Raw genomic sequence first — 26,913 nt, 5'->3', positions numbered from 1 at the left:
ACTCCACACTTGTCTGGATGGGTGCAGCCCCAACAACACTCAAGAAGCTTGACACCATCCAGGACAAAGCAGCCCGTTTGATTGGCACTACGTCCACAAGCATCCACTCCCTCCACCACCGATGCTCAGTAGCAGCAGTGTGTACTATCTACAAGATGTACTGCAGAAATTCACCAAAGATCCTCAGACAGCACCTTCCAAACCCACGACCATTTCCATCTAGAAGGACAAGGGCAGCAGATACAAGGGAACGCCACCCCCTGCAAGTTCCCCTCCAAGCCACTCACCATCCTGACTTGGAAATATATCACCATTCCTTTTGTGTCACTGGGTCAAAATCCTGGAATTCCCTCCCTAAGGGCATTGTGGGTAAACCTTCAGCACATGGAATGCAGTGGATCAAGTAGGCAGCTCACCACCACCTTCTCAAGGGGCAAGTAGGGACGGGCAACAAACCCAGCCAGAAATGCCCATGCGCCACCAGTGAACAATACAAAAGATGGAACTCAGACAGACACAGAACAAAGCTCAGCCTTGGAATTTTGAACAGCTGGATGGCTGTTCCTACCAAGGTTCAGAATTGAGGAATGGCTCATTCAACCAGACACACCAGAGAAGCCAGCCCTGTGTATGACTGCAGCTCAGCAGAAAGTCAGCTCCATCACTGGAGAAAATTGGTCCAGCACTGGCGGAAAGAAATCTGAAAGCAAAGGCTGAAGAAGTTGAGATTTCTCTGGACTCTGGGAACTTGTGAGAAAGGCGGTTCGTTGGAAGTGAATCACTGATGTCCTCTATATGGAATGAAAGAGCCAATTTGTACCTCCTCCAGTCCATTCGCTGTGCAAACTGGCTGCTGTATTTCCTACAGGACAACACTGACTACCTTCAAAGGTGCATCATTGGCTGAAAAGAGACATATAGTCGTTGTAAAGAATGGCTAGATAAATGCAGACCTACCTGCAATCTTTCTTTATGGAAATCTTTGATTTAACACCACCCCATCCTGCCAACAGCCCCACCCCCCAGGAACTGGCCCCTCAAGCCCCTCTCACACTCACCATCCACTCCGTCCCACTCAACCCCTTTTAGTGACTCCCAACCTCAGACTTGTCACACCTGGCTCCTCAGCAGCGGGGGCAGCCTGTAGTCCCAACGTGTGCCTCTAGGAGACGATGTTGGACCACTGATCTGCCGGCCAATCAGACTGGAAGGCAGCTGTATAAGGTGAGTCTTCCTTCCAAGAAGCAGGGCCAATGTCAACGTTCCACAGGGGCTTGGTTAAATACCTGAGAAGGGGCATTTTGGAGGGATAAGAGGAATGAGATTAACGCTTTTAGAAGATTTGAATGGCCATTATCACTGCTACCTCATTCTAATGATGAGACATGACTATTGGGGAAAGAAATGCTTGAAACATTTACTGGTGCACATCGGAATAAACAAAGTGTGTCTGCTCCACGACACTGTGGTACTTACAACCAGACTGTAAAGTCTTGTCATATTGCAAAGTCCAGAGCTTTGGAGGCTCCAAGGTCAGGTGATCTCTGCACAGAAGCTGACTGGCCAGCTGTGTTCTGGCAGAGCACTAGTCACGGCACAGCAAGAGGCCACTTGGTCCTTATTTGCCAGCATTTCAAAGAACAAAAGCCCTTTCAAATAAATGCGAACTCCTATGTCACCTGTGGGTTTTGAGGTCAAACCTGTGGGTGGAATAAGTTGTGAAGTTTGTTATTTATTATCCTGTGCGTCAATGCCGCATAGATTTGAAACCGGATTCTAGGATCTTGGATCAAACTGGCTGATTCCAATCATAAACATCTGAAGGGATGTTTGCACAGTAACCAAGGAAACAGAGGGGTAGCAGGACTAGCTTTTACTGAGAGCTGACACCAAAATGATTGACTGAATGGTCTCCTTCTGTGCTGTAAGCATGCTATGATTTTACAGCTAGGATTTAATATGGAGTATTGGGGGGCATGGTGAATGAATAGGAAGTATTGGGAACATGGCAGAGGTATGGGTCATATTGAGAACATGGCAGAGGTATGGGCCATATTGGGAGCATGGTGGAGGTATAGGGAGTATTGAAGGCATTGTGGGACATGGGGAGTGTTGGGGTATAGTGGGACATGGAGAGTATTGGGCATGGTGGGACATGGGGAGTATTGGGGCATGGTGGGACATGGGGAGTATTGGGAGCATGATGGGACATGGGGAGTGTTGGGCATGATGGGACTTGGGGAGTATTGGGCACAATGGGACATGGGTTTTTTTGGGAACTTGAACAGACATGGGCTAGTAATGACCCTCTCCATACCCTCAAACCCCTAGCTGAACCCTCCAGCAGGGTACACCTGACCAACATGACAATGTGTTAGGGATGGGTGGGAGGCATTCCCAGGCCTGGTAAAGTACCAGCAGCAAGGGGCAGAGGCCATTTGTTCCCTACTTGAGGACCTCGACTGACCAAAGAACAGGCTATTGCCCAGCAGATACCCACTCCTGTTAAAATACCAGCAGTGGCTGGTCATTGATGAGCACATTGAGTCAACACACCCTCCCAGCTAGCACGGTCCTTCCCCAATCCAGCCTGCTCCTGGGGGTACACCCAATTCCAACCATCTAACTCCTGCTGCTCCAACTGAATGTTAGGAATTGACCCCTATCCTGGAAAGAGGAGAGTTGTGGGAAGTATTGGGGCATGGTAGAGACATGGAGAGTATTGGGGCATAGCAGAGACATGGGGAGTATTGGGGCATGGCAGAGACATGGGGAGTATTGGGGCATGGTAGATACATGGGGAGTATTGGGGCATAGCAGAGACATGGGGAGTATTGGGGCATGGCAGAGACATGGGGAGTATTGGGGCATAGGGAGCATGAAGGGGCACAAAGTGGATTAGAGAGCATAGGTGGACATGGAAGGAGCATGTTCCTCACCCTCGAATGAAGAGAGCTGTGAGGATGGGAGGGGGTGGACTCGGATGGAGCTCTCTAAGATCACGGAAGGATTTGATCAAGTTGTAATGGAGAAGATATTTCCACTCACAATGAAAGCAGGCTAAAAATAGAAGATGATTCAATAAGGAATTCAGAGGAACTCCTTAGACCAGAGAGTGGTTAGAATGTGGAACTCATGACCACATAACAGAGCTGAGGTGAATTTAAGGGGAAGTTGATTATTGTATGAGGGAGTGTTCAGATCTAGGTCAGGATAGCGATAGACTGCTCCAGACTGCGATGAGGAAACTCAGAGGCTGTATTTAATGTCGGGGTGAAGAAACACAAGTTAGACCCTTCTACCCCAGTCTGCCTGCTATCCCTCTTCCTGCTGTGCCTCTGTCTTGGAGAGGTATGGGGTAAAGTTTCACCAGCTTCACTGCTGTGTTCTTTAAATAGACCACCTTGCTTCCCAGGAACAGCAACTCCAAATATTGTTCTTATGCCTTCTCCAAACTGCACCCATCATCTCTTCACCCTCTAATCACCTCAAAAGTAATGTTGATGTAGTCTTACCAGACCTGAGGGGCTGCTTTCTCATTAGAGATAAAGAAAGAGAGATGATTAGTGATGGTTTAACCTAAGGGTCACTATGCCCCAGATTAGGAGAGAGGTTGAGAAAGAGTGTTCTTTGCAGTGATCTCAACTGGTCTGGGAATTGAACTGATGTTGTTAGCATCATGCTGCATTGCAAGCTAGCTGTCCAGCCAACTGAGCCAGCTGATTCTCCACCTCCCACCCCCCTACATGTACTCCAAGGCATTTCAACACTTAAACAATTCTGTCCAATGCATTGACCAACTTCCCTTTAATAGGTAGAGTCCTATGATCAATTGTTGTGATTAAAACATAGCAAGGTGGCTCAGTGGTTAGCACTGCTGCCTCACAATGCCAGGAACGTGGGTTCGATTCCAGCCTTGGGTGACTGTCTGTGTGGAGTTTGCACATTCTCCCTGTGTCTGTGTGGGTTTCTTCCCACAGTCCAAAGATGTGCAGATTAGGAGGATTGGCCACTGAATTGCTTGTGGTGGCCAGGGATGTGCAGGCTGGGTGGATTAAACAAGGGAAATGCAGGGTTACAGGGATTGGGTGGGGTTCCTCTGGATGGTCAGTGTGGACTTGATGGGTTGAATGGCCTTTTTCCACACTGTAGGGATTCTTATGATTAAACAATACAAAATGTAGTGGAAACACAGCAACTATTTACTAGTTACCTGCGTATGACGTACTTTGCTACAGATAATGTCAGTTGCTCTATGGTGCTGGCTCCATCTCCTACAAGTTCCTTCCTTACTTTGATCAAGTCCATATGAGATCATTCACAATGGGGGTGGAGCTTACTGTGCACAATCAAGTATTAACCCTCCCAGACCCAGAAGCAAATAATTCTCATCTCACGGTAAAATTCCTGCTTCCTAGAGCTAGATGGGAGGCAGGAAGGAAGGAAGAACTGCTTAACCTCGCCAATCGACCTGCTATAGGAATATCTGCTGTTCAGTGGACACTCCTTGTGGAGACAAAGTCTTCACACTGAAGAATCCCTCCAGCATCTTGGCACAGCACTGAATGGGAGTTCCACATTGGAAGGGCAGCCGTTCTGAACTTTTTTTATTTCTTTATTTTTCTCATTTATTCTCCCTAAGGATTTGTACTCGAGAATTTGTACCTAGGTATCAAAGTACCTAAGATAGTGCCCTAAGTGGCGACTTGTAAACTTTTCGCTGCATTTGCTTGAGTGTGCATGTCAATAAAGCTCATTCTAATTCTAATTTTGAGAAGACTTCGGCAAAGCGCTGCGGGGAATCCTGAGGTCATGAAAGGCGCCACACAAATGCAGGTCTTTCCATTTCTTTTTTAAAACTCAGGTGCAGTTCCCACCTTCTGCGAGAGTTGACCTTCAGGGTTAGAGTTAAAACAACAAGTGGAAATGGGCTGTTTAGCTGTAGTGGGCATCATGACTCTCCTGAGATAACACAGTGTAGAGCTGGATGAACACAGCAGGCCAGGCAGTATCAGAGCAGCAGGAAAGCTGACGTTTCGGGTCGGGACCCTTCATCAGAAATCTCCTGATCCTGTTCTTGGGTGATTTTTTTTCCCCACCAGCAGCTTGAATCGGAATATTTTTGGATCTGTCTCTCCCTGGTACCGGAATGCAGGAGCCGCTGAGGTTGCTCTGCTAGTCAAAATCAAATGGGATCGGTTGGGATCTCTTTGATCCTGCGGCTTGTAGTCACCTCATGTGAGAGGTAGCAGGAGATTATTACCCTCAAGACAGTTCCCAGCACCAACCTCAAATCCCAATGGATATTAAAGCCCTTGGAGCTCATCAACCAAGTGAAAGGACCCACATAATTTTGTCTGGATCCGAACCTGTCTTGTAGCCAAGTTGTTCACACTGTCTTTTGTGAGAAATAGCAATCAAGAAGTTTGCTAAGATAAAGCAGCCCTGCCTAATTCCCTCCCTCCACCACCAATGTTCAGTGGCAGCTCTGTGTACCATCTCTGTGATGTGATGGTTTATTATTGCTGGACTGTTTGTAATCCAGAGACTCAGGTAATGTGCTGGGGACCTGGGTTCGAATCCCGCCATGGCAGATGGTGGAATTTGATTTCAATAAAAATCTGGAATTTAGAATCTAATGATGGACCATGAATCCATTGTGAGGAAAAACCCATCTGGTTCACTCATGTCCTTTAGGGAAGGAAACTGCCATCCTTACCTGGTCTGGCCTACATGTGACTCCAGACCCACAGCAAATGTGATTGATTCTTAACTGCCCTCAGGGCAATTAGGGATGGGCAATACATGCTGGCCTGGCAGTGACCTCTCATCCCGTGAATGAATGAAATAAAACGCACTGCAGCAATTCATCAAGGCTCCACAGGCAGCACCCTCCAAGCCTGCCATCTCTATCATCTTGAAGAAGAGGGGCAGCAGATTCTAGAGAAAGCCACCACTTCCCCTGCAAGCCGCATTCCCTTCTGATGTGGGAATCTATTCCCTGGGTCAGAATCCTGGAACTCCCTCCCTAACACCATTGTGGGTCAACCTACAGCACGTGGACTGCAGCGGTTCAAGAAGGCAGCTCACCACCAGCTTCTTTTGGGTTGTTACAGAGATGTGTCATGCTGGGTGCCCACGGTCAAATTGAAAAAGGAGCTGTTTATCGAACAGGAACCTGGTTTCTCTATTTATTTTCTTATTCACTCAGCCCACTTCAAAGCAGAAGAGGTTTTTGCGAGCTAGATGTCTGTTGCTGTAGCAAGGCTTGGGCCTGTCCAGAAGACACTGCATTGACACGAAAAAAAAGCCTTTCTAAAGCTCTATTGAGTCACTTACTGATCGGTTCTATGAATTGGGCAGGATGTGGCCTGTGAAACTGAAGTCTGTGCATTTTTGAATCTTTTAACCGCACTATCTGCCAGGCTTATAAATAAGAACAAAGTAAAAGTTAGCAGAGATGCTCTTGTCTGAAGACAAACCCTCGGAAAGTTCAATTTAATTATTATCTAACTCTAATGATGTTCACTGCACCATCACCCCGAATCTTTCGAGTTGGAAGATTTTGCTGCGATGATGATCAGGCTGTGTTGCTTTCGACACGTGAATTTAGCGCCACAACACATGATAAGAAGAAGCAATTTTCCGACACTGTGCGGTGCCATCTCTTTGGTCATTCTCCCCATACCATCACACGTTAGTTACAGAAACATTCCCACTTGTTTATAACGCAGCTTTCTCCCCCAGTAGTTAAAAACGTCTGACCAATTCCTCGTTCTCTGAGTGTTCCACTGCATGGCAAGAGGCCATTCAGCCCATGGCACCCAGTCTCACTTTTTAAGGGAGTGACGCCATTTGTTTGTCTGGGGAGACATTAGGCTGCATTGGCCGGTAGTTTGGGGGGAGGTGGGGGTGTTCGTTTTGTCACTTTTGGATTAGATATTGCCTGGAGAAATCGATTCAGAGAGAGTGCCAGTGCCCGATGTAGTCAAATAGCATTGGTCTGAGGTTGGCTGATGTCTATCCTTCTCTCTTTCTATCGTTCCTGCCATCTAGTCATTTCCATGCTCCTCTGCTTTCTCCATGCCTTTCCTGACCATAAGACAAAGGAACAGAATTAGGTCATTTGGCCCATCGAGTCTGCGCTGCCTTTCAATCATAGCTGATGTGTTTCTCAACCCAATTCTCCTGCCTTGTTCCCACTGTAACCTTTGATCCCCTTACAAATCTAGAACTTATTTATCTCTGTCTTAAATACGGTCAATGACTCAACCTCCACAGCCCTCTGTGGTATGAGTTCCACGGATTCACCACCCTCTGGCTGAAGAAATTCCTCCTCATCTCAGTTCTAAAGGGTCGTCCCTTCACTCTGATGTTGTGTCTACCCATCCTATCCTCTTCCCCCCACCCCAGTTGAAATATCTTCTCCATGTCCACTCTACTCAGGTCTCTCAGTATTCTGTAAGTTTCAATTAGATCCCTTCTAAACTCCATCAAGTACAGACCTAGAGTCCTCAATTGCTCCTCATATGACAAGTCCTCCATCCCCAGGATCATTCTTGTGAACCTCCTCATGATTCCATCCAAAGCCAGCACATCATTCCTTAGAAACTCGTCCTCATCTCAGTTCTAAAGGATTGTCCCTTCTCTCTGAGGCCTTGCCCTCAGGTCCTAGCTTCTCCTTCTATTGGAAACATCTTCTTCACATCCACTTTATCCAAGCCCCTCAGTATTCTGTAAGCTCCAGTCAGATCCTTCTGAACTCCATTGAGTATAGACCCAGAATGCTCATATCCAGGGATTCTGGTCAGTCTCCCATGCATTGACTCTAATCCCAGTCAACGTGAGGTCTCACTTACAGACCACCTTATACGGCAGATGGGACGGCCCACTGGCTTCAAAGAATTAAATGGTATAGAAGAGAACCCTTCAGCCCATCAAGTCTGCACCAACAAAAACAAAACTAGTCTAAATCTACACCATTCCTGTTTTCTAGCATTTGGTCCATTGCCTTGAATGATATGACATTTCAAGTCATGCAAGTACTTTTCAAAATTTGTGAGATTTCCCACTATCCCAGGCAGTCTTGTGCCAGCAGTGAGCCCCTCCACAGACCAGGTCTGTGGCCATCACTCACTCGCTCTTGACCCAGCACACACAGACACCACTGACCCAAGGGGGAGCATGCTGGGGAACCTCTGCACATGGGGACGCACCGCTAAAATTCAACTGAGGCAACAAAGGTGGATTTTGGTCTCTGACATCTCATTTGGGATAGGATTTAGACCTCTTATCTAAGGAAAAGTACACTAACGTTGGAGACAGCCTAGAAAAGGCTGAAACCAGATATGGAGGGACTGTCAGCTGAGCAGAGGTTACTTTGCTTGGGCCTGTGCTTGTTGGATATAGAAGATTGAGAAGTGACCCCATTGAAACATACAAGATTCTCAACAGACTTGACAGGAAGGATGTGGAAAGGTTGTGGGAGGGTCACATGTTTAAGATGGAGATGAGGAGGACATTTGTCTCTCAGAGGGTTGTGAACTTGTGGAATTCTTTACTGCAGAGGTTTGTCGAGGCTGGGTCATTGGTATTTCCAAAGCTAAATTAGATAGATTTTTAATCAGGAATGGAATCATGGGGAGAAGGCAAAGGATTAGAGGATTATTAAACCAGCCACGATCACATTGAATGATGGAGCAGACTTGATGGACCAAGAGCAGGCAGAAGGGATTATACAATCACAGAATCCCTACAGTGTGGAAACAGGCCCTTCAGCCCAACAAGTCCACACTGACTCTCAGAGCGTCCCACCCAGACCCATCCCCCTACAACCCACCTAATCTACACATCCCTGAACACTATGGGGCAATTTAGCATGGCCAATCCACCTAGCCTGCACATAATTGGACCATGGGAGGAAACCCACACAGACACAGAGAGAATGTGCAAACTTCACACAGACAGTCGCCCAAGGACAGAATAGAACCTGGGTCCCTGGTACTGTGAGGCAGCAGTGGTAACCACTGAGCCACCGTGCCACCTAAATTTAACTAGTTTAATCTGGCATCATGTTAGGGACAACATGTTGGGTTGAAGGGCCCGTTCCTGTGCTGTACGGTTCTATGTTCAATGATGGGCTGAATGGCCTGCTTCAGCTCCTATGTCTCATAGTATCGAACTAACTTATGCCATTCAGTGCTGTCTCTCTCTGACAGTGTTAACCGATTAATTCCATTTCCCCTTTTTCTCCTTTCAAATATTGATGTATTTTCCACTTAGAATTATTGAGATAGAGTCAAAGAGCTGTACAGCATAGAAACAGATATTTTGGTCTAACTTGTCCATGCCAACCAGATATCCTAAATTAATCTAGTTCCCTTTGCCAGCATTTGGCCCATATCCCTCTAAACCCTTCCTGTTCATGTATCCATCCAGATGCCTTCTAAATGTTGTAATTGTACCAGCCTCCACCACTTCCTCTGACAGCTCATTCCACACACGCACCACCCTCTGTGTGAGAAAGTTTCCCCTTAGGTCCCTTTCAAATCTTTCTCCTCTCTCCTTAAGCCTATGCCCTCTAGTTTTAGACTCCCCTACCCTTGGGGAAAAGACCTTGTCTATTCACCCTATCCATACCCCTCATGATTTTATAAACCTCTATAAGGCCACCCCTCAGCCTCCGACGCTCCAGGGAAAATAGCCCCCACCTATTCAGCCTCTCCCTATAGCTCAAACCCTCCAACCCCAGCAACGTCCCTGTAAATATCTTCTGAAACCATTTGGAATGTTCTAGATTTATCACTGTTTCAGTATTCTGTCTACCCTTGGCATCAAACTTCCTCCTTACTGGTCCCATCATTTCTTTGACAGAGAAAATTGGATTTCTGCATTTTTCTGTCAGAGTCTGATTGTAAAAATACTGGTTTAATTTGGTCATTGCTACTGGCGGGATCTTGCTGTGCGCAAACTGGCAGTCGCTTTTTTTGCGATGCAGCAGCGACCCACATTGCAAGTACTTCATGGGCTTGTGGGGACTCCCGAGATTGGGAAAGGTGCTACGTAAATTCACGGTTGTGTGGATCAAACCCTGTGCCTGGAATTAAAGTACAAAATCTAGGCAGCACTGTCTGTGTGTCGTAATATTGGAGATGCTAGCTCTTTTGAGTGAGAGCTCAAAGTGAGGGATCTGCTGTCTCAGTTAGGCACTTCTCAACTGAGTAGTTCTTTTCCTGATAGTTGGTGCAACTTATTGTCAATGAATACTGTTGGTCCAGAGACCCAGGTAATGACCTGGAGACCTGGGTTCGAATCCCGCCATGGCAGATGGTGGAATTTAAATTCAATAAATATCTCGAATTAAGAATCTAATGATGGCCGTGAATCCATTGTTGATTGACGGAAAAACCCATCTGGTTCACTAATGTCCTTTAGGGAAGGAAACTGCCATCCTTACCTGGTCTGGCCTACATGTGACTCCAGACCCACAGCAATGTGGTTGACTCTTAACTGCCCTCTGGGCAATTAGGGGTGGGCAATGAATGCTGCCTGGCCAGCGATGCTCTCATCCCGTGACTGAATAAATACATTTTTTTTAAAATATGAGGGTGGCAAAGAAACAGTGTAGGGTGAAGGGGGAATGACTTAATCATAGAAATGATGAAAGGTTTTGATCCAATGGACACAGCGAGACCATTTCCTCTTGTGGGAAAGGTCAGAACTAGATGCCATTGATATAAAATTGTCACCAAGAAATCCAATGGGGGATAAAGAAGGAACCTTTTTGTCCGGGGAGTGGTGAGAATAGGGAATTTGCTAGGACAGGGAACAGTTGAAGCAAATTGTGCAGATATCTATAGGGGCAAGATAGACAAGTGCATGAGGGAGAAGGGAGTAGAGGGTTACACTGGTGGATTTAGGTGAGAAAAGATGAGAAGAGGCTCAAAAGGAGCAGAAAGATCAACATGGACTGGTTGGGTCGAATTGCCTATCTCTGTGCTCTTAATCCATCATAATCCAACAAATCTTCTTGTGCAGCACGGTGGCTCAGTGGTTAGCAATGCTGCCTCACAGCACCAGGGACTTGGGTTCAATTCCAGCCTCAGGTGACTGTCTGTGTGGAGTTTGTACATTCTCCCTGTGTCTGTGTGGGTTTCCAGATGTGCAGGTTGCGTGGATTAGCCATGCTAAATTGCCCATAGTGTCCAGGGATATGTAGGCTAGGTGGATTAGACATGGGAAATGCACGGATGGGGTTAACTCTTGGGGGATGCTCTTCAGAGGGGCCAGTGTGGACTGAATGGTCTGCTTCCACACCATAGGGATTCTATGATAAGCATTGGAGGATATGGACAAACAAAGGTTCGAATACATATTACATTCTGGTTGTTGGTAATTTATTGCCTAATTACCCTGAAAATGCAGCAGGAAACTGGACTTCCATTGAGCTGAGTGGCTTGCTAGATCAGGTCAGAGGTCATGACTCAACCACATTGACATAGACGTGGAGTCACAAATAGGCCAGGCTTGGCAATGATGTCTGGTTTTCTTCTCTAAAAGCCATTAGTTGGATTTCAAACAATAATCTGATAGCTTCATGTACTACAGCCAACAATCCCCATGCTCTTCTCTAAAGAGTATAAATTCTCAAACTGCCATGGCGAGAATTCAACTAGATTCACTGTAAGTTTTTTAAAACTTATGCATGGGACATGGGCATCACTGACAATGTTGCCCATCTCTAATTGTCCTGGAGAAGGTGGTTGATGAACTGCCTTCCTGAGGCATTGCAGTCTTTGGGATGTACTGCACCGTCAGGGAGAAACTTCCAGAATCTTGACCCAGTGACACTGAAGGAATGGAGACACATGACAGGGTGGCATGATGGAGAAAACCACTGGATTCATGACTGACTGTAATAGAATCCCTATAGTGTGGAAACAGGCCATTCAGCCCATCAAGTCCACACCTCCTTCCAAACAGCATCCAACCCCTGTATTTTCCATGGCTAATCCACCTAGCTTACATCCCTGGACATTATTGGCAATTTAGCATGGCCAATCTACCCTAACCTGCACATGTTTGGACTGTGGGAGAAAACACACACAGACATAGGGAGAACGTGCAAACTCCACACAGACAGTCGCCCGAGGGTGGAATCGAACCCAGATCCCTAGTGCTGTGAGGCAGCAGTGCTAACCACTGAGCCACTATGCTGGTTAAGTCTACTCTTGAGTTGTATTGGTATGCTTGCGAAGCTGGAGGCATCTGTATGTTTTGCGAACACATTTTATATTGTGTTTTGGTGCCTGACATAATAAATAAAGATAGAGAGGGCAGGTTGTTAGCATCTAATATGGTTGGTGGCTGGGTATTAAATACCCAATAGTTGAAGGGTTTCTTACTCCATTTGTGGGTGTCGCTGGTTAGGTCAGTATTTATTAACCCTGCCTAATTACCTGAGTTGCTATTGAGGGTCAACCTGATTGCTGTGCGTCTGGACTCATGAGTAGGCCAACTGAGTAAGGATGGCAGATTTCCTTCCTGAAAGGACATGGAAACAGAGAAATAGGAGCATGAGTAGGCCATTCGGCCCTTGAACTTGCTCCATCATTCAACATGATCATGGCTGGTCATCCAACTCAGTCCCTTATTCCTGTTTTCAGCCCACTGCGTTTGATCCCTTTAGCCCTGAGATCCATAGCTAACTCTTTCTGGATAACAGTCAATGTTTTGAACGTAATATTTTTCTGTGACAGAGAATTCCACAGGCTCACCACTCTCTGGGCGAAGAAATTTTTCGTCATCTCAGACCTCAGTGGCCCAACCCATATCCTTAACCTGCGACCCCTGGTTCTGGATTCCCTGGTATTCAGGAACATCCTTCCTGTGCTAAACCTGACACAATTTTATATGAGACCCCCTCTCATTCTTCTAAGTTAGTGAACCAGATGGGTTTTTATGAGCAAACTCTAGTGGTGTAATGGCAATGTCCCTACTCCTAAGCAAGGAGACTCAGCCCTCACCTGCTCTACAGGTACGTTGCGACATCTTGGAACTGGTTGATTAAAAAAATACGGAGGGAGAAAATCCTAGTCACAAACAATATTGGCTACATCACAGGTTCTTGCAGATAGATATCTAGTAATCCATGGTCACCTTAAAAGAGATATCTGTGGGCCACAGTTCACAAAGCGAAAGCAAGACCTCCTCAGCTGCCCAGAACTGATTCCCTCTTCACCTGGGCTTTAAGTTTAATACAGGTCGCCCTGGTGGATGGTGTGAGTTGGGAATTTCAAGTTGCAGAGGTTACTCATGCAGGTCTCACACCTTCCTACTGCCTCTTTATGACATGTCTAGTGCTGCATTCACTGGCCCAATCTCAAATTTCCCATTACAATCAGTCCACTATGAGAAAAGAAGTTCCGTCCCATCAGTGTGCGCGTGATCCGCCATAATCGCTACTATATTTTAGAAGTTTGCACCCAGTACTGCAAGAGCTGCCACGATGCCTAAATCCTTGAGGACTCTCCTGTTCCTGCTGCATTTGACAGTCCAGGCTTTGCACGGCTGGATACTTGGGTTGAGTGATATCTACGATGACCACAGCAGATGCCCCCATTAAGAAACCCTCTTCCTGAGATGCAGGTTAGGGAATGGGGGCCACTCTTTGACCAAGGCCAAGGGGGTCTGATGAAGGTGAGGATTCCATTGCTTGGGTCCATCTGCTGAGGCTTTGCAGTATACTCCAGATGAAGTGTGCCACATTATCCTAGCATACGGTGCTCTGTACTACTGGAGCAGGCAGTGAGAGGATATGATGGAGCTGGAGGAACTGGGCAAGCACAACCAGTTTTCTGAGGAGGAGGTCATTGAGTGGGAGGAACAGCACATTCTCCATGACAGACCACAGCAGTACCAGGAGTTAAAGTTAAGCAGGACTTAACTGAGACCTGCTTCCATTAGATGGGAGCTAGGCAGAGTGATGATTCATTAAGTGTAAAATTGTTGGTGCTCAACAGACGAGCTGTCTGTTTCTGTTCTGAAATGTCAGTGCTGTTTCTGTGTGTTTGAGAGGTGAATGTTTTGAGGTGACTGAAAGCTGTCCTGTTATGGTGATGGTCATATGTTGAACAATGATGAGACACAGGGCTACACTGGGCACTGGAGAAAGAGCAGCAGTGATATTGAGAGGGTTGTCAGAAGGGGAGGAGGTTCAGTGCATGTATACTGTGTGCACTTAAACAGCCAGAGATGTAGAAAGGTACTGTTGTACGTGCAAGGAAGGGTCAGCTGTGTCACTATTGGCCAGTGAAGGGCAAACCCAGCCTGCTGATGTTTACCTGGGGGCAAGGTTGGGGATTCCAAGGTGGCACTGGTGCCAAGGATGCTAGTCTATCCTGTGCCAAATACTTCCAGCTACAGATACTGGGAGAACCTGGCTGGCATCAGACCCACCCTAGGGAAGTGGTATGTTGCCAATGAGGTGAGTTGGGGATAATTGTGTGAGGAAGCACTTTGGGTCTCATGGAGAGATTCCATCTTGTTTTTCTAAACCCTAGTGAACAGAGGCCTGGTTGACTCATTCTGTCCTCATATGATAAGCCCACCATCTCAGAATCAGTGTGGTGAACCTTGGCTGTAATCCCTCTGTGGGGAGTATATCTTTTCATCGGTGAGGAGTTCAAAACTGCACACAGTACTCCAGTTGCGGTATCACTGAGGTGCTGTACAGCTGCAGTATGGTTTCCCCGCTCCTGTACTCATATCCCATTGCAATGGAGGCTAACATACCATTCGCCTTCCTTACTGCTTGCTGTCCAATGTGCTTGTTTTCATTGAATGGCGTGCAAGGACCCCCCGAACCGTTTGCATTTCAACCTTTCCCAATCTATCACCATATAAACACCTTTGCCATTCTGTTTCTTTTCGACTGAAAAACTTCACACTTTTCCACATTATACTGCTGTTCACCCTCTCACGCAACTTGTTTAAATTGCCCTGAAAATCTTTATTTGCTCCTCATCATTCACCGTTCACCCTGGTTTGTGTTGTCAGCAATTCTCAATGCATGCCAGTATATTTGGCTCAATTCTACATGCTTTAGTTTTACCGACTGACCACGGATGTGGGATTTTATTAAAAGTGTTTTAAACATCTAAATACACTACATCCACGAGTTCTCCCACATCTATTCTATTATGTTCTCCAGAAAATCTCCATGGTTTCCCTTTCATAAACCTGTGTTGAACTTTGTCTAATCCCATTGACATTTTCTAGGTGTCTTGTTATCACACCCTTTTTAATACACTCCAGTGTTTTGCCTGCAACAGATTTTAGGCTAGCAGGTCGATAATTCCCATGTTTCTTCTTCCCTCAATCAGTGGGGTTACATTTGATGGCCTTCAATCTTCCAGGACTGTTCCAGAATCTACAGAATTTTGGAAAATGATTAGCAACACATCCATTATTTTCATGAAATAACAAGGCGTGGAGCTGGATGAACACAATAGGCCAGGCAGCATTAGAGGAGCAGGAAAGCTGACATTTCGGGTCTGGACCCTTCTTCAGAAAAGGATTATTTTCATGGCCGCCTCCTGTCATATCTCACAATGTAAACGATCAGAACCTGCAGATTTATATGCTTTTAGTCTCATTAATTCCTTACTCATACTAATCTCCTTCAATTCCTTATTCTCAACAGAACCTTGCTTCCCTGTTATTTCTAAGAAGATATTTGTGTGGTCTTCTGTAAAGACGGAACTAAGGCATTCACTTAATTGCTCTTCCCTTTCCTTGTTCTCCATTATCAATTCTCCAATTTCAGATTGTGATGGACATACATTTGTCTTCACTGACCCTTTAGATATATTTAGACAAGCTTTCACTGTCCATTTGCTCCTTTGCCTATTATTGTCTGCAAGAGCAGATCAAAGGCTAGGAATCCTGCAGTGAGTAACTCACCTCCTGACTCCCCAAAACCTGCCCACCATCTATGAGGCACAAATTAGGAGTGTAATGGAATACTCCCCACTTGCCTGGATGGGTGCAGCTCTAAACAACATTCAAAAAGCTTGACACCACCCAGGACAAAGCAGCCCACTTGTTTGGTATCACAAACATGCACACCCTCCACCACCAATGCTCAGTTGCAGCAGTGTGTTCCATCTACAAGATGCACTGGAGAAATTCACCAAAGATCCTCAGACAGCACCTTCCAAACCCATGATCACTTCCATCTAGAAGGACAAGGGCAGCAGATACATGGGAACACCACCACCTGCAAGTTCCCCTCCAAGCCACTCACCATCCTGACTTGGAAATATATCGCTGTTCCTTCACTTGTCATTGGCCCAAAATCCTGGAATTCCCTTCCTAAGGGCATTGTGGGTCAACCCACAGTGAACTGCAGTGATTCAAGAAGGCAGCTCACCACCACCTTCCCAAGGGCAACTAGGGACAGGCAATAAATGCTGGGCCCAGCCAGCGACAGCTATATCCCACAAATGAATTTTTAAAAAAGTCTATTTCCTTTTATTGTCCATTTCCCCTCTTGCTTCTCCATTACTGCTTCAAATCATGAGGCTTGTTACATTTGTATAGACACTTTATAGATTCTCTTTAGATCTAATACTATCATTCTTACTTTCTTCTGTTAGCGATGGTCATGCACTTTTCCTGTTGCATTTCCGCAGCCCAAAAGAAATATAAAACTGTTACAAAACAAGCATTTGTAACGTAAATATTAGCCAGAAGCTCTATGTTCAAGTCCTACTTCTGGACTTGACAGCTCAGAAAGATGTGTTCATAACATAGCCTAACAGATCGATTATCAACTTCCAAACCTTTCCAACAGATCCCAACGACAGGCAGGAAGATCCTGATCAGCCAGGTGATAGAAAGAAATTGGAGCCGCTACAATCACTATCCACATCTCCAGGCTACAACATACATAAGTGATTTGGATGTGAATGTAGGAGGTGTGGTTAGTAAGTTTGCAGATGATGCTAAAATTTGTGGTGTAGTGGATAGTGAAGAAGATTACTTCAGAGCACAACGGGATCTCGATCAAATGGGCCAATGGGCCAAGGAGTGGCTGATGGAGTTTAATTTAGATAAATGAGAGGTGCTGCATTTTAGAAAGGCAAATCAGGGCAGGACTCATACACTTAATGGTAAGGCCCTAGGGAATGTTGCTGAACAAAGAGACCTTGGAGTGCAGGTGCATAGTTCTTTGAAAGTGGAGTCGCAGGTATAATTGGATGTGAAGGAGTTTGGTACGCTTGCCTTTATTAAAAATGGAAAAAACTATGGATGCTGTAAATCAGAGACAAATAGAAGTTGCTGAAAAAGCTCAGCAGGTCTGGCAGCATCTGTGAAAAGAAATCAGAGTTAACGTTTCGGATCCAGTGACCCTTCCTCAGAACCCAGTTTAAAAAATCATTTTCTAACCCCTTACAGATCCGAAGATTCGTACCAAACTCAAACATTAACTCTGTTTCTGTCTCCAGACCCGCTGAGCAGCCCCCAGCATTCTCTGCATTTGTTTCAGAATTCACAAATTCATGTTTCTGAGGAAGGGACCCTGATTTCTCTGCACTGATGCTGCCACACCTGCTGAGCTTTTCCAGCAATTTCTGTTTTTGTTGCTTGCCTTTATTGGTCAGTGCATCGAGTATAGGAGTTGGAAGGTCATGTTTGGCAGTACATGACATTGGTTAGGCCACTTTTGGAATACTGCATTCAACTCTGGTCTCCCCCCTATAGGAAAGATGTTGTTAAACTTGAAAGGGTTCAGAGAAGATTTGTAAGGATGTTGCCAAGTTTGGAGGGTTTGAGCTACAGAAGAGGCTGATAGGCTGGGGCTATTTTCTCTGGAGCGTCAGATGCTGAGGGGTGACCTTATAGAGGTTTATAAAATCATGAGAGACGTGGAGAGGGTGAATAGCCAAGGTCTTTTCCCTGGGGTGGGGGAGTCCAAAACTAGAGGGCACGGGTTTAAGGTGAAGGGGGAGAGATTTGAAAAGGATCTGAGGGGCAACATTTTCACGCAGAGGGTGGTGTGTGTATGGAATGAGCTGCCAGAGGAAATGGTACAATTACAACATTTAAAATGCACCTGGATGAGTACATGAATAGGATTATATGGGCCAAATGCTGGGAAATGGGACTAGATTAATTTAGGATATCTGGTCGGCATGGACGAATTGGACCAAAGGGCCTGTTTCCACGCTGTACATCTCTATGACTCTATGAGGTAAAGGTGGATGTTGCCACAGCAACCGAGGCTTCATCGGGACCAGTTAGTTTAATTGGTGTGGAATGATGCCAATTGTACAGTGTCCAATCCCTGTTCTGTCTGAGGATGGATTCAGGACTTGCCATTTTGACCTACCTTTTGTTGAGATTCTGGTGCTGTGAACTGGACCTGGCTTTGGACAGAGAACTGAAGAAGAAGAAAGCCATTTTCAGTAAATAACCAACAGTAATTTGGTTTTTCGTTTATTTTTTTATTCAGCAGTAATTTGTGTTGCTTCAAGTCACTGGGGTGGAGGGGTGGGAGGAGAATGGCCTTTTCACATCTCTCTGAGCTTTGTGACACAGAGGGGAAAGAGAAGTGATGATTGATTGTGGTTTGTAGATGAGGAACTGTCTGTCATGCACTGAGCCAGAGGGATCCAGGTGGTCTTGCTGTCAAAAATAGAAAGCGTCATTTATAAAAGGGCTGGGTGGAAAATTCTGACCATCAACTCAAACGTCCAGCCGTTAGAAATTTTAACTGGAAGCTGAAACATTTGAGGAAAATCAGCCTTCTTCGTTTAAGTCCATCAAACAAGCGTCAGAACGACGTGTGCACTCATGAAGCGTTTCCAGTCAAGTTTATTTCACAGTCCATCACCTCCATCTCCAACCCCCACTCCTCTCTCCCCCTACACCCACGTTCCTCCTTGAAACACTCCAGCCTGCTCCTCCACGCTCTTGAGGTTGACCTTAGGAAAGTTCCAGTCTCCTACACCTGACTGACGTCACTAACATGGCGGGGTGGGGGGGCGGGGGGGCGTGTGGGGATGGTGGAAGGTGGGCAACGTTAACAAAGTGCATAAAGGGTCAGATTTTTCACTTGAAAGCCTGTTGTAGGGTGCAGTCTGCAGGTGACAAATGGTGTTGTGTGCAACAACATGCTAAACAATGAACAACAATGCAGAACATCACAGTGCGCCACTCAGAACTAATGAATTATTATATGGATTATGGCCATTAGTGCTGAGGCCAGCATTAGTTCCACACTTGGCGAATGGTTTAAGAGGTCCCTACAGAGCACAGTTAGGAGTCACCCAGACTGCTGTGAGATACAGATAGGGCAAGAATGGGCTTCACCTGAACTGTGCTGCTGACAGTGTCCTGGTCAATTAAGTCACAAGGGCTGTAGAGAGGGCTTGAAACTAATTAGAGAGAGTGCAGCTCTGGAGGTGGGATATGCACGTTTACAAAGCAAGAGGATCTGGTGGCATCACAGGGCAATTATTTAGATAATGACACAGACTGGGACAGGACAGGGCATAAAAAAACACAGCAAATAGGGTCAACTGGAGAAAACATGGTAAATAGGCAATATTAATGGCTCTTTACTTCAATGTAAACGGAACAGAATAAATAAATTAATGCTATAAATACAGTTCAACTGGTGGATTTTGGAGCCAATACAGAGACATGGTTAATAGGAGTTTAACGCTGGGACCTAAATGGGACCTATGACGGCATGGTGGCTCAGTGGTTAGCACTGCTGCCTCACAGCACCAGGAGCCTGGGTTTGATTCCACCCTCGGGCGACTGTCTGTGTGGAGTTTGCACATTTGTCCCGTGTCTGCACGGGTTTCCTCTGGCTGTTCCGGTTTCCTTCCACAGTCCAAAGATGTGCAGGTTAGGTGAATTGGCTATGGGAAATTGCCCCAAAGTGTGCAGGCTAGGTGGATTAGTTGGGTTAAATGTGGGATTATGGTGTTATGGGTGGGATTCCCTGAAGAGCATCAATGCTTTCTGTGTTGTAGGGATTCTAAATATTTTGGAGGATGTGAATTTCCAAAGGGAATGGTGGTGTGGTAACTATACTAATAGATTGATGGAATAAGTATGATAGCAAGAAATGATCTTCATTTGGATGACGTAGAATCCATTTGGGTGGAGGTACGTAACAGTAAGGGGAGGAAGACCATGGTAGGAGTGGTTTATAGGTCCCCTAACAGCACCTAGATGGTAGGACAGATAATGTAGAGCAGTTAAAAAAAAGGCAGTATGTTAATTGTGGGCACAGTCAAATTGCAGAGGTAGCCACAAAAAAAGAATTCATTGTGTACAGTCAGGACATCTTTGTGGAACATTTGTTACAGATCCAGCCAGGAATCAGGCTATTTTAGATCTGGGGTTTCTTCTTTCATAGGGCAGTAAATCTGTGGAACTTTTTACCGCAGAAGGTTGTAGAAGTTGCGCCATTAAGTCTATTCAAAGTTGGAAATCACACAACAGGTTATAGTCGAACAGGTTTATTCAAAATCACAAGCTTTCAGACTGCTGACGAAGGAGCAGCAGTCAAAAGTTTGTGATTTCAAATAAACTTGTTGGACTATAACTTGATGGGACTTCTGACTTTGTCCACCCCAGTCCAACACTGGCATCTCCACATTAAGTCTATTCAAGGCTGAGACAGATTTCTAATCAGTAAGGAAATCAAATAAATGGCAAGAAAATAGAGTTGAGGATTAACAAATCAGCTGTGATCTCATGGAGTGGTGTAAGCAGGCGTTGAAGGGTTGAATGGCCTATTTCAGTTCCTCTGTCTTACGCTGTTATAGGTAGGCCTGGTAGCTTTTGTCCCCTCAAATATATTGGCAAACCAGATGGAGCGTTTGCAACAATCAATGGGTGACCCTTAATGAGACTAGTTTTTGATTCAACTTAAAATTAATCAGATGTAAGAAGCTACCATGTTGGGACTTGAACCCATCGCCTGGGATTTTTATCCTAGAATTGGATTAGCACTGAGTGGCATTGCTACTGAGCCACCATTCTCCCTATTGGGCTGCAGCAAGTCCCACTGTCAAGGATAGGGCCAACCCTAGCCCAAAGCAGGAGCCTGTACAGGAAGCTCCATTGTATATATTTGGCAAAGTGTCACTTTCGGTTTCAGGATGTCATTTTCCCTGTCACATGTACAGCTGCTTCCTGTAAAGCAGATAACACAGGGTTAGAGTGACCAGGAGTGGGGAGACTGGAGTTTGTGCAGTGAGTTCCCCCTGATTGCACTCGGCAAGCAGCTGCTTCCTTTACCACACTGGGCTAAGAGAACACCAGGCTGACTCACAGCGGTGGTTAACACCATCAAAGCAATGAATAATCCCTTCGCGTTTGTGCGGCTTCAGTCTGCGAATGGATTTCCCTTCTTTCACCCAGACTGAGCCTGCATTTGTACAGCGCCTTTCGCATTCTCGGGGCATCCCAGAATATCGCAGCTGAATGAAGTGCTTTTGAGCTGCACCCACTGTGGTAGTCTAACAGCTGTCTTTTTTTAAGGGGGAGGGAGCACAGCAAGATCCCACAAAGGACAATGCGGTAAATGGCCAGCTATTGTTTCGGAAATGCGTGTGGAGGAATACATTATGGCCAAGTAACTGTTCTTCTCTAAATAGTGTATCAGGTGTGGGAGCAGAACTAGGCCATTCAACCCATTGAGACAACAAGGTGCAGAGCTGGATGAACACAGCAGGCCAAGCAGCATCATAGGAGCTCCTATGATGCTGCTTGTCCTGCTGTGTTCATCTAGCTCTGCACCTTGTTGTCTCGGATTTTCCAGCATCTGCAGTTCCTGCTATCTCTCATTCAACCCATTGAGTCTGCTATACCATTCACTGAGATCATGGCTTATCCAATAATCTTCAACTCCACTTTTCCTGCCTTTTCCTAATCATACTTAATTCCCTTCCTGATTAAAAATCTGTCTGTCTCACCCTTGAATAGACTTTAACAATCTAGCCTCTATAGCCCTCTGTGGAAACAAATTCCATTAATTCAGTACCTTCTGAGAGAGGAAAAAAAACCATTCTCCTTATCTGTCTTGAGTGTTGAGATATTTTTCATCAGTCTGAAAAGATGACAAGCTTCAGTTTGATATCTCATTGGAAGGACAGCACCTCTGACTGTGCAGTACAGCTTCCTCGGAACCAGTTCTCAGAGTGAGCAGAACTTCTGACACTCCTGTTGATATCTGTCAGCCAGGGCTCCCTTATTGGACCAGGTTAACAGCCCCAGTCAAGGAGCTCATATTCTCTGAGGTCCACCTGGCTGACCTCCTCCCAATCACGATGAGGATCAGCCGAGATTATGCGCTCTATTCTTGAGAAATGTTGGGCTGTTACAATGTGGAAACTGGTGATACTTTATTCCTTGTCAATTCATATGAATTTCACCCCATCTATTCCCTCCAACCACTTACCAATCCAATGTTTAACTCTGAATGGGCTAAAGCAAGGCTTGAACCCTCAGCCTGCTGATTCAGAGCTGAAAGTACTACGAACCAAATTAAGTCTCAGACCAATACTTCACCTACTGTGCTTATCAAAATGATGGACATTTGCATACGTTAGATGAATATAACTCACACTAGTCAGATACTCAGTGCACCTTTTACTATACCACCATTTTATCACTGCTCTGGTCTGTCCAGATACTCAATTCTGCGTCACACTGAAGAGTTTCTAGTTGTAATGACTGGAACCAGGTGGATCTTGTTGACTACGAGATCCTTAATTGGGGTTGTTAACCTGGGCCAATCAGGAAGCCCTGGCTGACCAATATTAACAGGGGATTTAAAATCTCCTCAGTTCAGGGGACTGGCTTGGTGTGTGCGGCGTGCGGCGTGCGGGCAGAAGTAGGGTCACTACCCACTGTGCCACGAATCATTGCACACTGATCTTAATCACTTGGTAGCCATGTCTTCACCTAGCTATTCCCAAAATTCTGGAATTTGCTTCCTAAACCTGTCCACCTCTCTCTCTCCCCCTTTGAAACATTTCTTAAAATCTCTTTGACCAAATAATTTTTTTTATTTAGTCACGGGATGAGGGTGTTGCTGGGTAGGCCAGCATTTATTGCCTATCCCAGAGGGCAGTTAAGAATTAATCACATTGCTGTGGGTCTGGAGTCACATGTGGGCTAGACCAGGTAAGGATGGTAATTTTACTTCCCTAAAGGACATTAGTGAACCAGATGGGTTTTTCCAACAATCAACAATGGTCATCAATAGGAAACAAAACAGAAATTGCTGGAAAAGCTCAGCAAGTCTGGCAGCATCTGTGAAGGAAAAAAGAGTTAACATTTCAGGTCCAGTAACCCTTCCTCAGCAGTTATAGGGTTGCCGGACCTGAAACGTTAACTCTGGTTTTTCCTTCACAGATGCTGCCAGAGCTGCTGAGCTTTTCCAGCAATTTATGTTTTGAACAATCCAGAGATACAACTAGACCATTGCCTCCCCATTTCCTTATGCTTCTCAGTGTTAGGTTTTCTCTGACAACACTGCTGGTAAATACCTGGGACAGATCATTTAATCAAAAATGCTACATAAAAGTGAGTTTCAGTTATAGAATTTACAGCGCAAAAGCAGGCCATTCGACCTATCATATATTAGGAACTAGCCGGATTCCATTTGTATAAGGAGAAAATAAAACGTCTGCTCCAATGGTCCACATTGGATTGAACAGTACTGGATGGTTGGGTGATAACACTGAGTTGGCATTGTCATTGGCTGTACCTTCCACCCCCAGCTTTAAGTTACAGACCCCCTAGCAGAGAGCAGTACTCATGGGAGTTTCTGTACCTCTTAAGACGGAACAGAAGACTGTATAGTTTGGATGTGTTTTTTTTAGGATATGGGCATCACTGGCTGGTCCAGCATTTATTGTCTATCCCTAGTTGCCCTCAGGAAGGTAGTGGTGAGTTGTCTTCTTGAACTGTTGCAGTCTATGTGCCATAGGTATATCCACGATGCCATGATTCAGATTATTCCAGGATTTGGACCCAGTGACAGTGAAGGAACGGTGATATATTTCCAAGTCAGGATGGTGAGTGGCTTACAGGGGGTGAACTTGCAGGGGGTAGTGTTCTATATATCTGCCTGTTCTTTTAGATGGTGGTGGCTGTGGGTTTGGAAGGTGCGAGCTTTGGTGAATTTCTGCAGTGCATCATGTCGATAGTACACACTGCTGCTACTGAGCGTTGGTGGTGGAGGGAGTGGATATTTATGGTATTGGTACCAATCAAGCAGATTGTGTTGGCCTGGATGGTGTCAAGTGTCTTGAGTGTTGTTGGGGCTGCACCCATCCAGGCAAGTGGGGAGTATTCCATCACACTCCTGACTTGTGCCTTGTAGATGGTGGACAGGTTTTGCAGGATCAGGAGGTGAGTTACTCACTGCAAGATTCCCAGCCTTTGTTTGTCTGAGTCTGTTTATTATTGATGCGCATTATCTCTGTCGTGCACAATGAGAGAGTACAATTGTACCCATTACAATGTAGAAAAGAATTAAATGTGTTTCAGTTCCAGGAAATGACTGCGGACACAAGTTTGCAAGGGGGGAGGGGGGGCGGGTCTCTGTACTTCTGATATTCTTCAATGTGAAACTCAGTCCTGGTGTCTGGCTGTGTCCCATCTTCAGTTACTGATTGCTTTCTTGGGAGATACAACTGAATCCATTACTGCACGGCGGGATTATACACTTGGTCAGTCAGAGCCACTTCCCGGCACTGCACTCTGGATATTGTGGGCATGATCAGTAAGTTCCCTGTTGATTGTTTCCTTGCGGCTACTAAAATTCTGTGGGCATCAAGTTTTAAAATGATATTAAACTTCAGTTGACATATGAAAACTTGCTGAGTCACCCCTGGTGCTACATATGAACATAATGAATAAGTGAGCTCTCACACGGTGCCCATCTATTTTGTAGCTGTTTTATTCAGAGTTTGGGGTCAGTTGACTGACATTATAACTTGATGATGTAAGGGGGAAAAGCTTACTCAAACAAATCCTGTTTCACCGAGTCATTTAGAAAGCATATGCAAGTGGCTTGGGTTATAACTAGTGAAATCTCTAGTGTCAGCCGTCAGCTTCGGACTAGCTGTAGGAGAGAGCTACATTCGGGATGAAGTGAGATTGGTTACAAACTATATGTTTATTTTGAACCGAGGGATTCCTATAAATTGGATTGAGGGAACCTAACTCCGAAGGATTGGCAGGTATGGCGTTTTACAAAAGTTGCTTCATTTGCTAGGACCCGTGCTGGGAACTTTGCAAAGTGCTTTTCTGTCGCTAGTACCGAAGTTGAACATGTCTGGTTGAAAGCATACAATCAAGCAGCAGTGAAGGAGACCTTTCGTTCCATTGTGTTTGTACTAGCTCTTTTAAAGACCTATTCAACCAGTCCCACTCCTCCTTGCTGTTTCACCACAGCTTGCAATCAATACCTTGGCAATTGCACACACAATTCCCTTTCCCAAGTTATTATTGAGTCTGCTCCGACTGCCCTCTCAGGCAGTACACTCCAGGTTATAATAATTTGTTGCACTGGAATAATTTGTTGTCTCCTTTGGTACTTCTATCAGCTAGCTTCCATCAGTTCCCTCTTTCATTTGAATTTTCTGCTTGTGGAAAAGTTTTCCCTATCTACTCAACCCTTGAAAAGTGCTGTAGAATTGCAATGCCTTGTTTCTTTTAAATAGAAATTCTAAATAATCAGACAGGCTGAGTTTGATATCTTCAATGTAGCTAGCTGTATAATTAATGCTGCATTTGCAGAATGTTTACCCTGCATCTGCAGATCAAGAGCATCTAAGGACAGCTGCCAAATGCCAATCTTGCCCGGCATGCCCATAACTGATGAAGTGTAAAAGAATGTGTAACTGGTTGTTAAAAACGTGCTCCTTGTGGATAAGATCTAAGTGTACTCTCTCACTTCTCCCTCTCAGAGTTTTCAGATCTCACACCAGAGGAACAAGAAGAGATCGAGAGAGTCCGTTTGCATAAGGAAGAGCTACAGAACGACATTCAGGTAGGATGGGGATAGTGGACCATTTAAGAACAAGTGCCTTTGTACACCAGTCAATGGGAGTAAACAAAAACCAAAAGAACTGTGGATGCTTTAAATCAAAATCAAAAACTAAAATTGCTGGAAAAGCTCAGCAGGTCTGGCAGCATCCGTGGAGAGAAGTCAGAGTTAACATTTGAGATCAAGAGACCCTTCCTCAGAACCTTCCTGGACCTGAAATGTTAACTCTGACTTCTCTCCAATGAAAGTAAACAGATAGATGCAGCAAGCAATTAGGAATCCAAATGGTATATTGGCCTTCATTACAAGAGGATTGGAGTTCAGAAGTAGAGATGTCTTGCTGCAGTTAAACAGGCCCTTGGTAAGAACACACCTGGAATATTGTATGTAGTTTTCGTCTCCCGACCTACGGGAGGATATCCTTGCCATAGAGGGAGTGCAGCGGAGGTTCACTAGGCTAATACCAGGAATGGCAGGATGGTTCTATGAGGAGACATTGATTCAACTGGGTCTGTATTCACTAGAGTTTGGAAGGCTAAGAGAGGAGCTGATCGAAACATATTAAATTCTAATAGGACTGGACAGACCAGATGCAGAGAGTATGTTTCTCTTGGTCAGGGAGTCTAGAACCAAAGATCACAGTCTCACGATATGGGGTAGTCCATTTAGGATTTCTTCATTCAGAGTGTGGTCAGTCGTGGAATTCACTATCACAGTGGAAGCCAGGTCACCGAGTATATTCAAGAAAGAGATGGATACATTTCTAAATATTAAAAGCACCAGGGAGTATGAGGAAATGGCAGGAACATAATGTAGAGGTGATC

General features: G+C 45.3%; 1 protein-coding gene across 3 annotated transcripts in view; it reads left to right on the top strand.

The window, feature by feature from the left end:
* Nucleotides 1-26,913, top strand: part of LOC109917633 (cytohesin-3-like) — a 76,258-nt gene that overhangs the window by 8,363 nt on the left and 40,982 nt on the right. Inside the window, exons 1-2 of one of the 3 annotated variants that reach the window (XM_048617624.1) lie at nt 24,687-24,820; nt 26,010-26,092. In XM_048617624.1, coding sequence (XP_048473581.1) covers nt 24,814-24,820; nt 26,010-26,092 — 90 coding nt within the window. In that variant the 5' untranslated portion in view covers nt 24,687-24,813. Of the gene's footprint in view, nt 1-24,686; nt 24,821-25,131; nt 25,281-26,009; nt 26,093-26,913 lie in introns of those variants that run through there. The other 2 variants (XM_048617627.1, XM_048617623.1) reach the window with 2 other exon arrangements.

This window comes from Rhincodon typus, chromosome 37, assembly GCF_021869965.1.
Source record: "Rhincodon typus isolate 14 chromosome 37, sRhiTyp1.1, whole genome shotgun sequence".
In the NCBI taxonomy this organism is placed as follows: domain Eukaryota; kingdom Metazoa; phylum Chordata; class Chondrichthyes; order Orectolobiformes; family Rhincodontidae; genus Rhincodon; species Rhincodon typus.
Note: the sequence above shows the minus strand (reverse complement) of the source record. Positions and strands in the feature narration are given on the sequence as shown.